Source organism: Seriola lalandi, unplaced genomic scaffold, assembly GCF_002814215.2.
Source record: "Seriola lalandi dorsalis isolate HSWRI2012SDOR001 ecotype SW California unplaced genomic scaffold, Sedor1 jcf7180002053711, whole genome shotgun sequence".
In the NCBI taxonomy this organism is placed as follows: Eukaryota; Metazoa; Chordata; class Actinopteri; order Carangiformes; family Carangidae; genus Seriola; species Seriola lalandi.
In genome coordinates, this window is record NW_019524264.1 from 454,011 (window position 1) to 469,437 (window position 15,427).

Below are 15,427 nucleotides of genomic sequence, written 5' to 3' on the forward strand. Positions count from 1 at the left end.
AGTAAACAAATTGGGGGTCATTGACATTCACATCCACACTCCTCTAGAGCATTTTTGTGGTTTTTGTGGTCTTGGTTAAACACTCGGAAGCAGGGTTGACATTAATCCATACTAGGTCTGAAAAATGTCTTAAGGCCCCGAAAAGACCAGTGACCTTCCCACCATTTACAAATCTGCAGATACAGGATTCATCAATGGATATTTTTCATCTCAGAAAGATAACATTAAACAATGAACTCAAAAATGTTGATGTTTATCCAAAAATACATGTGCAAATACTAATATTGATGCTGTAGATTTCATAAAATAGGCAATATAAATATCTTATTTTCATAAACTTGGACAGGCTTTGCAGCATTGCAAATCCAAAATAGCCAGTGGGCAACAAAGATTGGGTAATCATAGGAAATGTCTTTTTATTTCAAACATGACAGTCAGATTGCTTAAATTAGCCTGCAATGGAGCCACAATAAAAGGTCACTAAGAGCCCTAGTAAACAGCAGATAAGGGGTTAAGCTATATTAACTCTTTGTCTTTTTTATCCTGTGTAACCTTTCAATAATTGGACAAATCAAATCAAAGAGTTGCATCATTGGTAAAAAACTATTCAGACAAATTGTCGAATTTATGAGCATACACACACCGCCCTTGTTTAATGCTTTCACGGTGTGTAGATGTTGCACTAGAACAGCATCATCATAATCCAGTGATGTGGGAGCCACATAAGCACTTAGTTAGGGAGGTTTGAATTAAATGTATCCGGTAGCCGTTGGTATAAAAACAGTGTTTCAGCCTGGAGCTGTTTGGTACAGTAGGTCAGTGGGTCATCAGTGAGAGTCTGCTTCATAATAAGTCAAGAGGTAAGGGAAGAGGGCCACCACTTCCAAGCGGCAACAGGTCTTTCCTAACACAGCCTAACTGTGCCCTCCAGTGGACACATCCAGCGCCCACCAGTCCCATCGCTCATCGTCGTTGTGTTTTTTTTCTTCTTCTTCGCTCTTTGTTTTGTTGTGCGGATTAAAACCAGACATTTCTACTTTTTTTTTCCACCTGCTTATGAACATTTATATTTTTTAGCCGTAAAATGTTGCGTGAGTTAAACTTTAGTCATAGGCAATGCAGTTGCATTTCTCCAGCGGCCATTCCCTCTCCTCAGTGAAGACTCACCAGAGCAGTGAGTGCGCTTGGTTGCTCAGCGCTGGAGGAAGCAAAGCGTGGAGAAGAACAGTTCACCAAACTCAGAGCGAAAGAGTTGGGATTTATTTGTCTGCTTTCAGCGGTTTGTATCCACTTCTCTTTTTCTTTTCTTTTTTATTGCGCTTCAAATTAAAGCAAAGGGTTTTTAATAGTGGTCGAAAAGTGCTTTTAAGTTACGTAAACACGTTTTCAAACTTTAGGATGCGCATTTCCTTTAGGCTTCTATGTAAAGAAAAAAAGGGTTTGGTTGCGCGTTAAAGTGCTGTGGAACAAAAATGATGTTACGTTCTTATCAAAAATATATATATTTTTTTTTTTTGCCAAATTTGTTTTGCCAACTTGGATTAGTTTTGTTGTTGGTTTTGTTTTCGATCGCGCGGAATATGCGGCTTCTGTTTGTTTTGGCGCATTTCTCATGTGCACAGTTTATACTCCTTCAGATGCATTTTAACATGACATGCCAACACTTTGTGTGGCACATGTCACACCGGAGTGTCCTGCTTCTGCGGCTGATCTCACCCCTGTGGCTCAGCCTCTTTGTGTAAACACTCTGATTTTCTTAGCATTCAAATGAACAGCATGAGCTCCCTGTTCTCTTCCTCAGTCCAGCAGGAACTTTTTTAGGGGAATCAAGGGTTGGTTCTGTTCAGAGCTGTAGTCACTGGATTATTTCTCAGCAGGATAGCAGTGCATAAGTGCATGACTTCATCCATCATCTTTCTGGATGTCGTGTGTGTGTGTGTGTGTGTGTGTGTGTGTGTGTGTGTGTGTGTGTGTGTGTGTGTGTGTGTGTGTGTAGGTCACCTCCACAGTGCCACTTTGGTGTGGGCTGAGTGAAAAAGCAACAAGCACCTGCAGGGCCGCGTCAGTGGCCCAAACCCCTTTACTGCAGTATGGGCAACTTTTCCAGCAAGGACGGCCATGGACTCACAGGTATGTCAGCACACACACACTTATGAATCTCAGACTACTTTTTTTAAACTCTCTGGTTCTGATCGATTCACTGTCTTCGAATCTTCTTTGCTCTGTGTGTGCATTCTGACATGGTTTACACATATTTGGCACTACATACAGACAGCTAGCAGTGTGTGTGGGTGTGTTTTGACCTCATGCTTTGTGATTCTTTGAGAATAAAGCCAGCACACCTCAAGGCACTGATTCATGTAGTAGGAAGAGGATAGTGGAGGGAAAGAAAGAGGACAGATACAGGAGGAGAGAGAGCATACCACAATAGATCCCTTAAAAAAGAGAGGGTGGATGAGGGATAATCAGGAAATTCAAGGCAACAAAAGGAGAAGCAGGCGGAAAGAGTGTGTGTGTGTGTGTGTGTGTGTGTGTGTGTGTGTGTGTGTGTGTGTGTGTGTGTGTGTGTGTGCGCACTGAGCGGCAGGAGGAATCTTGGCAGCCCTCCTGCGTGTTGCTCAGTGAGTGGTCATTCTCCTCGCGTCCCTGTGTGATTTGTTCTGGCCCCGCCAGGCCAGCTGTGATGAATCGGCAGAATTCCCCGGCTCAGCACAAGGGCAGCGGATTAATCATAGGAAGCCTAATGCTATCTGACATACACACCCACATAAACCTGAATGGACACACACACTCTCTCATTCAGTCAATCTGCCACCCATGGTTGGACGAGCACATTAAGGTTTGGAATGAAGAAATAAGACGCAGGGGTGGCATGAGAAAGTTATTAGACAATCCTGTCATTCTTATCCAGTGATTTGGCCTTACAGCAGGTGGTGCATAACTTTGCAAATGTTTGACTGCTGCTCTTACATCACTTACGAAAAAAAAACATTCATTTTGCTAGCAGTGAGGCTTTTGTCCAAAGAAGGAAAAGGAGGAAAGAAAAGAAGGAGACACGATGCCCACTGGTTCCCATAACTTCTGAAGTTATTATTAGTTGGGCAAGGAATGCTGAGTCAAAAGGTAAAAAATCACTTGTGTTATTGTTACTATGTCAAGTTTGGAAATTTATTTGCGGCCCACTGCTGCAAATTTGTCTCTATAAAAGTCGTCCTGTCTGTATGTGCGTGTGCAGAATGAGTGTTGCGGCAAAATTGCGGATGAGCAGTCCGAGAGGAATGTCTCTATTAAAGCGTCTTCAGGGGCATGGCCTGGATGTCTGCGGGCCAATGAGGGCCTTGTTGTTCTGGTCACCTCACTGAATAGTGTTTTCAGTTTAAACATGCCAGATTAGTGAACACTGTTTCCTGTTGTCGTTCTGTCCATTACTCAGTTGTCTGGTCATGTCTTTAAGTGGCTATCGCAATTACTCAGAATATTTGCAAAAAAAAAAAAAAAAGTTTTGTTTATTATTTATTACTTCACTCGGATGTTTGAGCTTTATTGTGCAGAGTGATGAATGTGCAGAGTTTGACACTAGAAAGCTGTTTTCACTTTCATCTGCTCAAGAGGGGAAGTTTCTTTATGCTTACCTCAGATCCCAGTTAAAGATGAGCATGATTTTGTGACTTCTTACATAAGTGATGTGGAAACTTAAAACCTCCACTGCACATACAGAGAAAATGGAGTTTTCAGTGAAGTAGGAGACATCTTGTATCCAGTAATCTTAAAACATGTCTTGAGGGGCTGTTTAAATATGTATACGCCATTCTTATCTTATCCGAATTTAATGTTTTTTTTTTTTCTTTAGGGGCCCATGGGGAGAGTTTCCACACTCCTCCTGCTTCTCCACAAAGTGATGTGCCTGCTTTCATCCCTGGTGTGCCCCAGCTTCACCCTACCTCACCTCAACCTTCCCTTGCAGCCCCAGTTTCACCTCCACCTCCAGTTCCAGTCATCACATCCATCGGGAAGAAGTCACAGCCAAAATCCAGCACCCCCAGCACCCCGACCACCCCGACCACCCCCAGCATTTCCAGTCCCGCTCCCGATTGGAGGCCTCATTCACCAGTCAGCTCCAACAGCTCAACCGCTGGTCCCGGAGTTACTCCAGTACACAACAAGCCAGGAACTATTGTGGTTAAAGGGAATGCTGCCTTGGGGAGGAATGGGGGTCCTCCAACTTCTACCCCGAGGACTCCGAGTTTTCAGGGGAAGACTGTGGCTGTGAGCCCGACAAAGAGCCCCTCTTCTCTGTGTGGTACCTCACCTTTGTTGGGCAGCTCTTCAGGGCAGGACTGGAGAGAAAGGGACAGTGGTCTGAGTCAGTCTTTACTGGTTCGTCATGAAGCTGGGGACGGCCACGGTGTGGAACTGGAGAAGCTGCTGGAGGAGTGTAGGACATCACTGGGTATCACTGGCAGTCCTGATGGGGCCACGAACACAGCAGGCAAGAGTGTTTCAATGTTCAATATATTTTTTCCTAAATATACTTTATATACTGCCAATAAATAATATTCAGGCCTGCAGAATTTTTATTTGAACACTACAACTTTTCGTGAAATTGCAGGCCTAACATTTCCTTATTTTCAAAAGGGCAAATCCACGTCCTTGACATTTCTTTTTTGTATTTCATATGCATGTGACGTCTTGTGACATTTTTTGTCCATCCCTCAGAGATACTGAAGCATCTACTGACAGAAGTGAAGACTTTGAAGAATACTTTGCAGGTGAGATGTGTTTGAAACGTTTCTTTGTTTTTAAATATATTTACCAGGTGTTGGGTTTGTGCTAAGTGTGATACTAAGGTTCAGTCACCGTTGGCTAACAGCAGTCGTTCATTCTTAGCTCCGCAACTTAAACTACTTGCTCTTGTTATTTTGAGTGCGTAAGTGTGTTCACACTGATAATTATGGCAACATTCAGTGCACTATGAATACCTGGATGATAGATAGATAAATAGATAGATAGATACTTTATTTATGCCCTAGGGGAAATTCATGAAGTGTGAAGTGGTGTACTCATAACGGTCAAAAAATTGAGTGTGAAACGCTGGACACTTATCATCTTCAACAGTTGCTATCTTGGCTATGTAAGCGTTAGCGGAGGTACCACCAACCTATTGTCAAACTTATGAAAATGGTGGCCGAGGAAGCTACACCCTTAACAGAAACAATATGTAAATCAGTACGGTCTAAAACAAGTCAACCAGACACATTCAAAAGTTTGCTAGGGACAATATTTTCAACAAACTCATTGAGCTAACATTAGCTTAATTAGCTAGCTACAGCTAATAATATCTGCTAGCGATAATTACCCATTCAACCTGCAAAACTGACAGTCCCATGGCTAGAAATGAGAAGCCTGCTTTTGTCTACCTGTGTTTGAAATGAAGGACCCTTTGTTTTTAAAACTCCTGATTTTGGAGACAGGTATGTGCCACGGGAAAGGGAAAAGCATGACAAAGGATTTGGGCTTAGCGTACGGTCAATTAGAGACTAAGTTGACGGAGAAAATGCCTCAGTCTTCTAAAAGAAAGTCATTTTTGAGTATTCATGTCAAAGTCACGCACACCAGTTTTACATGAGTCACTGTAGCGCTTGTGACCTTTCATCCAGGAGATAACGCCAAAACACGCCCTGTCACTCTCCACCACCCCCATCTCCCAATCACAATAGGCCCTAAAATGAGCCCCTGCTCAGCCCCCTGGGAGTTCCAGCTTTTGCTAATGGAGGTCTTCCTGTCCTCTGCTTCTCCTGAGAGGCCCAGAGGAGGAAAATCTTTGAGATCATCTTCTGTTCAACAGCCTGCAGAACTGATCAGAGATGCTTGCATGTGGTGGCTCCATTTGAAAGGAGAAGCAAATTTTTCAATATCAGCAGGACACCTGTTGCTTTCATTGTTGTAGATTTAAAAATGTAGATTGTGAAGATTCCACTACGCCAAGAATTCTCTCAGATGTTTCAACCTGAACGTTTATTGTCCCTTCCTGGGATCCATCCACAAGATGCTTGTTCTTTACGCTTATTTTGGACTGACCCATTATTAGGTCCCAAACCCAAAGTTGGATAAGCCATGCACGATCAAAAAAACAAAACATTCTTCAGTCCAATTGCTCAGGCGTTTCAAGCTATCATGAGGATGGTGATATTCTGCGGTAATTTCCTGTCAGTCGTTCGCTCCAATGCCTGACCCTCCCTTATGAGGATTGTAGCCAGAGGCTCCCAGCTTCCTCTAGATCTGCCACAGATTACAACAGCTGGAATATGACCTACAGTGTGCCTCCCTCAACACCATCTCTTTCCCCCTCTTTTCTTCCCTCCGCGACCGTCCTCACTTCTGTAATTCTCCTGTTTTGTTTAGAGAATCAGAATTATTTTAATTGCATTATATTCCAAGCAAGTACTAATTTGATGCACAAGCACTCCACTTCTTCTCCATGGTGTCACTTCTTTCTCTACTTGATATTCTATCCCTGCTCCCTCCTGTCTTTCCTTCCCCTCTCCTCCACTTTCCCACATCCCTGCAAGGACCTGGAAATATAAGCCTCACGCAGACCAGCTAAACCTCAGAGAGACTGTGGTGCAGTACTGAGAGGTAGCCATGTATTAAAAATCGGGGCAATCCAACACTGTGTTTACATGGGCCCTCCGTAGGGCAATATAAGCTAGCTCCTGCCCTTTTTTTTTTTTTGTTTAGAGCCAGAGAAGGGGAGTGCAGTGCGGAGGAGGGGGTTCACATTCGGCTGTTCGGGAGACAAAACTTGTTTTGTTTTGTGCTGTGGGGGGTGGGGTGGGGGGTGCGCTGCAGCTTGAAGTGACTGGCCGGCCATGTGTTTTTGTGTGTGTGCTACACGTGAGACGGAGGACTCACAAACACGTACAGATGCATTGACAGTCTTGGCGAGTACAATTGGGTTTTAGCTTTGTAGGGAAGCCACCCCCCACCCCCCTCCTTCCCTTGCTGTGCCTCTCTGCCTTTTCTTCATTCCCTCATTCTTTCTCCATTAGAGAGCTGACCGCTCCTTCCCGAGCACAAGAACTCATAACAATTACCCTACAACTTCTGCTGCAATGCTCCACCCCTTCCTCTCTCTGTCTTCTCCTCACCCCTTCTCTATCTTGCACCCTCCTCTCTGTTCTTCCAATTCCATCCATCTTTTCATCTGACCCCAGCCTGCTTAAGCCTTTTTCCTCTTAAGCTCAGACCTCCTGTTTTAAAAAAAAAACACCTTTTTTCCAAGTAATTTAAGTAGCCATTATTCTTCCAGTCACATTCAGCTAAGCCTCACCTCAATGCCTCTTCATCTATCTTCATCCCCGCTTTCCCAAAAGCTTCTGTCTCTCTCTGTTTGTAATGTATTTCTAATGTACTGCGTTTGAGCTGAATTCTGAGAAAAGACACATGATTACCCAATGTGCAAACTACTAAGGAAGTTATCCAATGTACCATCTGTGTGTGCTTATGTGCACCACCAGTCTCCAATTGTCTTAACCAACAAAAATGAAAACACTCCATTCATGGCTGACTAGTGGGTGGCATGTCAGATTTGTGCTCCCTCCTGGACATTTAGTTGATCTCAAAGCACTGCTTTGGAATCAGTTCCAGGTGAACGCTGCCGGAGATTTCCTGGAATGATCTCCAGGTTCTATCTGCTCTCTTTTCTCCTCGCCAGGCGAACCCCGGCAAACCAGACTCAAAACGTGCCCTGTATCTGGAGGAGGCCACGGAGGCTGTTTGCATGTAGAATTAGGGAGTTGGAGGAAGGGGCTTGTGTGCATACTGTGTCAAATGTGCTCTGCAGAGTAAATGGTAGTGACTCGGGACCCTTTTCTTTGATGTCTAAGGACATTTAGATATGCAACTTGTAGGCTCTCTGAAGTTATTTTCAGTAGCCATTCAGGGGATATTTTGGCCATTTTGTACAGTGCATGTGTGTGACTGCTGTAGGGCGAATGAATGTCTCTTAATAGGCACAAGAGTGTATTCAACCAGTTTTTGAATGCACACCACAGACTGAAAAGCTGAGGAGTGGAGCCATTACAGAGTTGGGATGTTTCCCCAAGTATGTGTTAGAAAGACTGGGTGTGGAGGTGAAATAGGGACAGATGGTTAGAATACACACACGCACACACACACACACACACACACACACACACACACACACACACACACACACACACACAGATCTCCAAGTGTGTTGGAGCCTTTCCAGGAACTGTCAGGAAATCAGATGTGAATCAACAGTACAGACAACAAGTGTATCTGTGTGTGTTGCCATGTGAATGCCGGACACCACATCTGGTCATGCAGTGGGGCACTAGGTCAGGTCTCGAGGGACTGAGCGAGCGTGTGTGCCTCAAGACTGTCAATCCACGCCCTTATCTCAGTGTGAACTGAGGAGCGCCCCTTCCTGTTTCCTTAAACAGACATGCTCCAGTTGGAGTGTCCACGTTCAGATAGCAAAAGACTCTGCGAAGACAACATCCTGCCAATCGTGGCGGGCGTTTTTAGTGTTCCTTAATATAGAACTACAAACAGAGACCCACTACCCTGCTATTTGTTTGGCGCATGTACCCTCAATGTGTGGCTGTGTGTGAGAAAACTTAACAATGTGGTTTGGTGGTGAGGTAAAAGAATAAGGGAGGTGTATGTGTGGGAGAGAGAGAGAGAGAGGGGGAATATGATATGTGCGTGTGTTTGTGTGTGTGTGTGCGTGTGTAATCGGGTCCAGCTGTGGTCTTGAGTCACTGGTCAGATGAGGGAGCGACTTGGCTCAGATAGTGCCTCCTCCTCCTCCACATCTCTATCCATTCTTCATCTAATTACCGACCTTCCCAACCTTTCCGCTCCTCAACGGTCTCCCTCACATCACCCTTGCTTACATTGCGCCACAGTCTGTACGCTTCCTCTGTTAAATCTGTCTTTTATTGTCCTTCCTCTCTTCTTTTCCCTTTTCACATTCCCTCTCTCCTTTTTATGATGATGGTTACTTAACAGTTTTTTAATACTCTGGTATCGTTTACCTCTTGGCTTCACTGGGTCCGAGTGCGTCTTTTGATGTCTGTGCATGTCCGGGGCAATAATACTCTTAAAGAAGGAGAACTGCAGACTTTCTTTCTCCCTTAGTTACCCCTCATCTTGAAACTGAATCGAGTGCAGCTCATTTCTAATGACTAACAGTGGGTAACAAGGAAAACACTTATTGAACCACAGGGATGGTGACACAGAAGCCAATTTCACAATGCTCCCAAAATGTTGCTTAAATGTGTTTTCTCTGTCTTTGTCCAGACTTGTTTGGGGTCTTTTTTTTTTTTTTTTTTTTCCTCTTTCTCGGTTAGTTGATTTTAGATGACATGAGTAAAACCTTTCGGCTCAGTTTTGCCTCATTAGAGATGACTTGCCAGCGCCATTCCTCTCTGCTTGCTGAGGCTTGCCACTCAGCTCAGTTCAACTTGTAGCCTTCTAATGAGTTGTCCTAATGAGTTGGTCTCCTAATGTTGCTCGTTTGATTTCATTTGATTAGTCATTGTCTGCAGAGGGTTCAGCTATGTCTGCTTTAGGGGAGTCAGACCCAGTTTGCCTCTAAAAAATGCCTCTTTTAATCCTGTGTATGGAGTGATTGTAGAAAATGACTTGCAGTATAATAATCCCCTGTCTTAGTGTAGCAGCTTATTTAGTACTGCCATGAAAACACAAGCTGCATATATTATTGACCCAGGAATAGATTTAAATAAGAGAAGATGTTTTTCAGAGTGTGAAATTTGTTCGTCACGCTAAACACGTCACGATGAACTGCGATGTCGTTGGTAATCCTTTAACATTTTAGTGTCATCATCAAAATCTTTGTATGATTTGTCCAGTAATTTGCCTGGTGACCATACCTGAAAAGCTAAAGTCATTGCCATGCTACCACGTTGAACTGAAGATGGCGTGTACAGCCACACAGAGCTCTCAGAGGTCTCCAAGTCTTGTTAGAATTGATTTACCTACAGTACATATTCATCTTGAATCAAATTGACATCCTCAGTAAAGTACAGAGGTGTTAAACATTAATATAATTTGAAATATTTAGCAGAAATGTGGGGGTCAAGTACACTTTTGTGTAGAGAAAGGGCACCATAAACCCTGGTAACACGGTAAGAGCATTAAATATAGTGGCTGGTGGTGTTGTGAGGGGCGAAATCAGAGACAAAACATTCAGAAAGAAAGACCAGACGAGCTGACAGACACGTTAAGGCTAATTGTGTGCCTTCATCTACTGTATCTTTTAAAAAAGACAATACTACAAAGCATCTTCAGTCAGATGGAATAACAAAGTATTTTTTTCATGTAAACACACCCACACACACTCTGTTCCCCTTCCAGACGGAGCGTGGGGAATGGCTACAGTTCCAGGCCGACCTCCAGGTGGCGGTGTCAGTGGCAGACCGCCTGAGAGCCGAGGCAGAAGAGGAGCTGACGGCGCTTCGAACGGCGCACAAGGATGTGGAGAGGGAGCTGGCTGCCGCCCAGCAGAGGCAGAAGGAGGCTGATATGCAGCTGGTCACCCTGAGAGGGGAGTTAAAGGAGAGCAGGCAGAGGCTGGCGACTCTCACCCAGGCTCAAGGCAAAACTGATGCTCAGGCTCCGTGTCAGGAACCAGAGAGGCCCAACGCGGAACCAACCAACGCTTCTGAGAGCAAAGAAGGGACCCAGAGGGGCGTGGATAGGGCGGCGCACCGGCTGGGACGAGAAGCGACGGAGACTCGGAGTGAGAATGACGTGACGAAGACTGTTGCCAGCGAGGAGGCGAGAACAGGCTGTAAGGGTGTGGCTAAACGTTACCTGAGAAACGTAACCAATGAGGACAGGTGCGGAGAGGAGGCGCGATCCACTGAGACACGAAGGACGGTAACCACAGAGAGGTCAAGGTGCGATAAACTATTTTACTTTGTGCTTTTTTGGGGAATACACAAAAACAAGTGGTACTTCTGCAGTACATTACTAATGCATCATTTTGTGTGGGTGGCTCCTCAATGCGTTCAGGCAGTCAGATATTTAAAAGCAAAGCCTCTTTCCCGTCTTAAACATTTTTTGTCTCTGACACCACATGCAGAAATGGATAACAATAACAATGACCAAATTTGGCCAGGTCTGTCTGTGATTGTGGCCTTTTTTTGAATGTGCTGCACTCAATCCACAGGCTTTTACAGGGCCACTTGGCTGGAGTTGAGTGGAATAGCAAAACAGTTGGTTCGGTTTATTGTGTCTGTTCTCTTCACTGTGTGTTGTAATATTACAGAAGCCTGTCCAGATTACCTGCCTCTTCAGACTCCCTCACCGTGCAGAATGGAACCTCGCAGTCCAACACTGCCACAACGGTCGGACCCACAAACAAGGTGAGATACTTAATCTTTAGGAAGATTCTTCATTATTTAGTAGTTCATTCGTTGTTGGCCAGTAAATGCTTGTGCACCTAATCAGTGGTTTGTTTTACATGCAGTGATTTTTGCCCTAATTTTAATGAATTTTGTTTGTTTTCAAGAACTTAGGGCAACTAAGAGGCCGAAAAAGTCTGGACTGGCAAGACAGCAAGTCAAACACTGATATAGGTGAGTGTGTGTGCAATTTGCTTGTGTACAATGTGTTACATTATGTTAGTGTGTGCGGTACAGCTGTTATTTCACTTTCAAATTTTTATCCTAAAATTGTTAAAGGCTTCCCACTGAGGTTTTGACCACTACTGGTGCTGTTGAGCAGTGATTTAAAAAAAAAAAAAAAAAAAAAAAAATGGCTTTCCGTTTTGTTTGTGTGGTGCATGCGCAGGAGGACGCACAGTGACGAACATGCACACGCCTGAGTGTGCGGCCAAACCGAATATACACACATCATTGGTTGAAGAAGGAAGAACAAACAGAGGCAATGAAGAAGAGAACTAGTGATGAAAACAGTGCTTGGTTTCTAATAATTAAAAAAAAAAAAAGATCGGCTTTACAAATGTTTTATTAGGAGGGAAATGTGGTGCACATTTGTTAGACCTCAAAAATTTGCACAATCCGTTTTGGTAAGAAAAGAACTGGACATAGACATACATTTATTTACAGGAAAACTCCACAGTGCACTAATCAACATTGTTTTATAGACAGTGGCTCAAATGATGTAATGTGTAATATGAAAAGAGAGGCACATAAAACACAAAGCCACAGGAAATTATGATCCATTTTTCTGCAGTATCCCTCAACTCTATGGAACATTTGATCATTTTTCTTATTGTTTTGTTTTTCATGTTCCACAACTTCTCATAATGTCATTTCCATCAATAGCAGACAGCTTTTTTCACCATAAAAGTTCTTTTTTCTTTTTATAAACCAGCTGTAGTGTCCCTGCTCAGCACTAAACAGACGCTGCCCCCCCAAGTGGCCAAAAGATGATTTAATGCGGCTTTAAAACATGTAGATGTGTCACAGGTTGTGTGATTAAACGTCTCTCCTTTCAGCACTGCCTGTTCATAATCATGACTCGCTGTTAGGTAAGGCTCTATTGTTGCTCGTCTTTGCAGGAAAACGTGAGGAATCTCTAAACAAGTACAACTCTGCCCTCACGGAGTTACCTCCCACCAAGTGAGTCCACACACACACACACACACACACACACACACACACACACACACACACACACACACACACACACACACTGAACACTGACAGACCATTGTTTCCAAGAGACCAACCTAATTGCTACATCCTGTGTAAAACTAATTACTTGCCTTGACCCAAGTACATTTGTCTGCTGAACTCATAGAGCTCAATATTGGGGCCAAAACACCTCTCTCACCTGAATCAATGTGTTAATTAAGTTTTTCTTTCAGTACCAAAGTTAACTACTGTATGTGACAAGATTTTTATTATTTATTTATTTATTTCATTTATACTCCCACAAAATGTTAGCGCATAATGACAACAATCTGAGGCTCTCAGCAGTTTGTTTCTTGTTGTCAGGTCCCAGGATGGTTTCAACCCACTGCTGCGTCGCCATGGAGGCTCCAAGAGAAACTCGCTTCTCCGCTGGTGTCAGATCCGGACACAAGGCTATAAGGTGATCCTGGATTTGGTTTTTGTACATATTCTTGAAACTGAACTGGATTATATTTTATGTAAATTTACATTTTTATTTCATGTAGATTAATGAAATAAGTTTTCTTTTCCAAGCAGCAGCTAAGGTTGTATTGATATCTGACAGTTTCACCTAAGGGAATATGTCGAATTAGTGCTTCGCATGGGTTGTAGTGTATGTCGTCATACGTACCGGATAAATTTCCTGATTCGCCTTCTTGAAATTCAGCCTTGATGAGATGTCACAATACTTTTAATATTTCTCAGAAGAAGTGAGAATTCCAGTTTTCAAAAGTCTTAAGTCTTTAAAAACCTAAATTTCAAATGGTTACTTACCAACTGAAACCACTGGAACTCTTTGCTGTTCCCCTTTCCGTCATTCCTTTTCCTTGCAGAATATTGACATCACCAACTTCAGCAGCAGCTGGGCTGATGGTCTCGCCTTCTGTGCTGTCTACCACACCTACCTCCCCTCACACATCCCTTACAGCACTCTTACTCCAGAGAACAAGGTAGGAACTGTGCCTGCCGCCTGTGAAACGAATAGCACCATTTGATTTATGGCGTTCAACTTATCGATTCATTCTTTTCTCTGCAGAAGGAGAATCTCAGTCTGGCATTCAAAACAGGAGAGACTGTTGGGATTTCACAAACCTTGGTACGCCCCGGTGTATTTTACAAATATAACTGTACAGTAAAGCCTCATCAGACTTTTCTATGAAGGTTGAGTTTGAGCTTATCAACTTCTTTGAAATCTTTGTCCGGCAGACGGTGGAGGAGATGCTGAGAGTGGGTGGTCCTGACTGGCAAAGGGTCCTGAGCTACGTGGAGAACGTGTACCGTCACTTTGAGATGTGACTGCTGCAGGAACTGACAGACAATCCCGTACTGGATCCTTAAGGACTCATCAAAGGAAACATGATGACGGCTCCCTGAATACTAAACCATGCCTTTGGTAGGTGTCGGGAAACTGGAGAAACTGTTTTTCTGTCTTCTGTTTTCTGGCAAAAAAAAAAAAAAAAAGACATTAAAATATTACTTTTCTTGCTGTTTAAGTGCCGGATATCTTAGAAACAATAACAGTGACAAAAAGCCATCATTACCAGAAGACATAAACTCTGCTGTTCTCTGGTCTTTTCCATTAACTTTTAATGTGACGTTACAGCTCAGGCGGCAAAAGGAGTTGTGGAAAATTGTAGCACATTGGACATACTTAACATATTTACTGAATAATTGTGTTTACTTACCATCAAATTTTCACAGCTAAGCAGGTGTGTTGGTAACGCTGGACAAAAATCTTTGTTTAGTCCTTTTGTTGAAGACATATTTCATCATTAAATTGTTACAATAATATATGTGTCGAAACACACCTTTCTCTAAGAAATAAAACTTTGGAAATTTTAATTTGCTGCTGTGAGTTGAAGTTCTCTCTGCTTTATTAGCTGTTATACGAAAAATGTCCAGGCAGAGGAAGTGATTTGATTGGTTTGTTACCACTGACTCCACAGTCAGAATTTACATTCGTATAAGTTTTATATTCTTAATCAGCCGGCATTTCACATACGTCAGCATGTAGTCTGAGGAATTCCGACACGGTGGAAGTAGAGAGCTTATCCAGTTGAGTGAAATGTGCAGAGGTAAGCATCTGACCAGCTGAGGAGGAGGAGGAGGAGGAGGATGCAGAGCGAATGATCAACAAAACACTGCCTTTTTAATGCAGAATTACATACTGTAGCTTTCAAAGTAAAGGTCATGCTTGACCAACTCCTGGAAATTCAGAACATGTGGAGTATGGTGTATGTACAGAGTGAGTTGCTGTGTATGTCTCCACACTGGTACTTCACTGGCAGAAAGTACTGTATTACAACATGTCTTTTGTCAATTATGTTTTTCCCTTTAACCTTGTATGTGATGCTTTCCAGAGATTCCTCTTGTTCTTGGCCTTTTTTAGCCCTCTGTAAATATGCACTTCGTCAGCACTTTGTTTGTGTAAGAATGTAATAATGTACAGTACAGGTTTGACAGAACTGCTGTAGTCTTGTTAAAAGCTCAGTAGGCATTCAGTAGCAAGGCTGCAGACCAGTCAGAAGATTTGTTTTTGAATGGCAGTAGATGTTTGCTCCCAGGAAACACTGAGACTGTGTGGCAGTTATCAAAACCTTTAGAAAGTGCCTCCATGTTATCACAAGTGTTCCAGTGCTGTTTAGGTGCTCAGGGACGTGCATTGCAGGCGTGACATAGAGCAAAAAAAAAAACAAGCTGACACAGGCTTGAAAATCCAGGTTTCAACACAA

General features: G+C 43.3%; 1 protein-coding gene across 2 annotated transcripts; it reads left to right on the plus strand.

Moving 5' to 3' along the window:
* The first annotated feature begins 933 nt into the window (after positions 1-933).
* On the plus strand, positions 934-14,537 carry LOC111651644 (uncharacterized). Of its 2 annotated transcripts, XM_023401647.2 has the most exons (12): positions 940-1,279; positions 1,997-2,130; positions 3,851-4,489; positions 4,717-4,769; positions 10,408-10,952; positions 11,324-11,420; positions 11,567-11,633; positions 12,581-12,641; positions 13,020-13,116; positions 13,529-13,645; positions 13,732-13,791; positions 13,902-14,537. In XM_023401647.2, the coding sequence occupies exons 2-12, from the start codon at positions 2,091-2,093 to the stop codon at positions 13,989-13,991; spliced, it is 1,866 nt and encodes a 621-aa protein (XP_023257415.1). In that variant the 5' UTR covers positions 940-1,279; positions 1,997-2,090; the 3' UTR covers positions 13,992-14,537. The 2 variants fall into 2 exon arrangements, with proteins under 2 accessions (XP_023257416.1, XP_023257415.1); XM_023401648.2 differs by lacking the exons at positions 12,581-12,641; positions 13,020-13,116; positions 13,529-13,645; positions 13,732-13,791; positions 13,902-14,537 and adding an exon at positions 11,848-12,574 and having other exon boundaries at positions 934-1,279.
* Positions 14,538-15,427: the final 890 nt, after the last annotated feature.

Coding starts and splice junctions, on each gene's coding strand:
- LOC111651644 (XM_023401647.2), top strand. CDS start 2,091: ATGGGCAACTTTTCCAGCAAGGACGGCCATGGACTCACAG. Junction 10,953..11,323: donor GTAACCACAGAGAGGTCAAG/GTGCGATAAACT, acceptor GTAATATTACAG/AAGCCTGTCCAGATTACCTG. Junction 12,642..13,019: donor ACGGAGTTACCTCCCACCAA/GTGAGTCCACAC, acceptor TCTTGTTGTCAG/GTCCCAGGATGGTTTCAACC.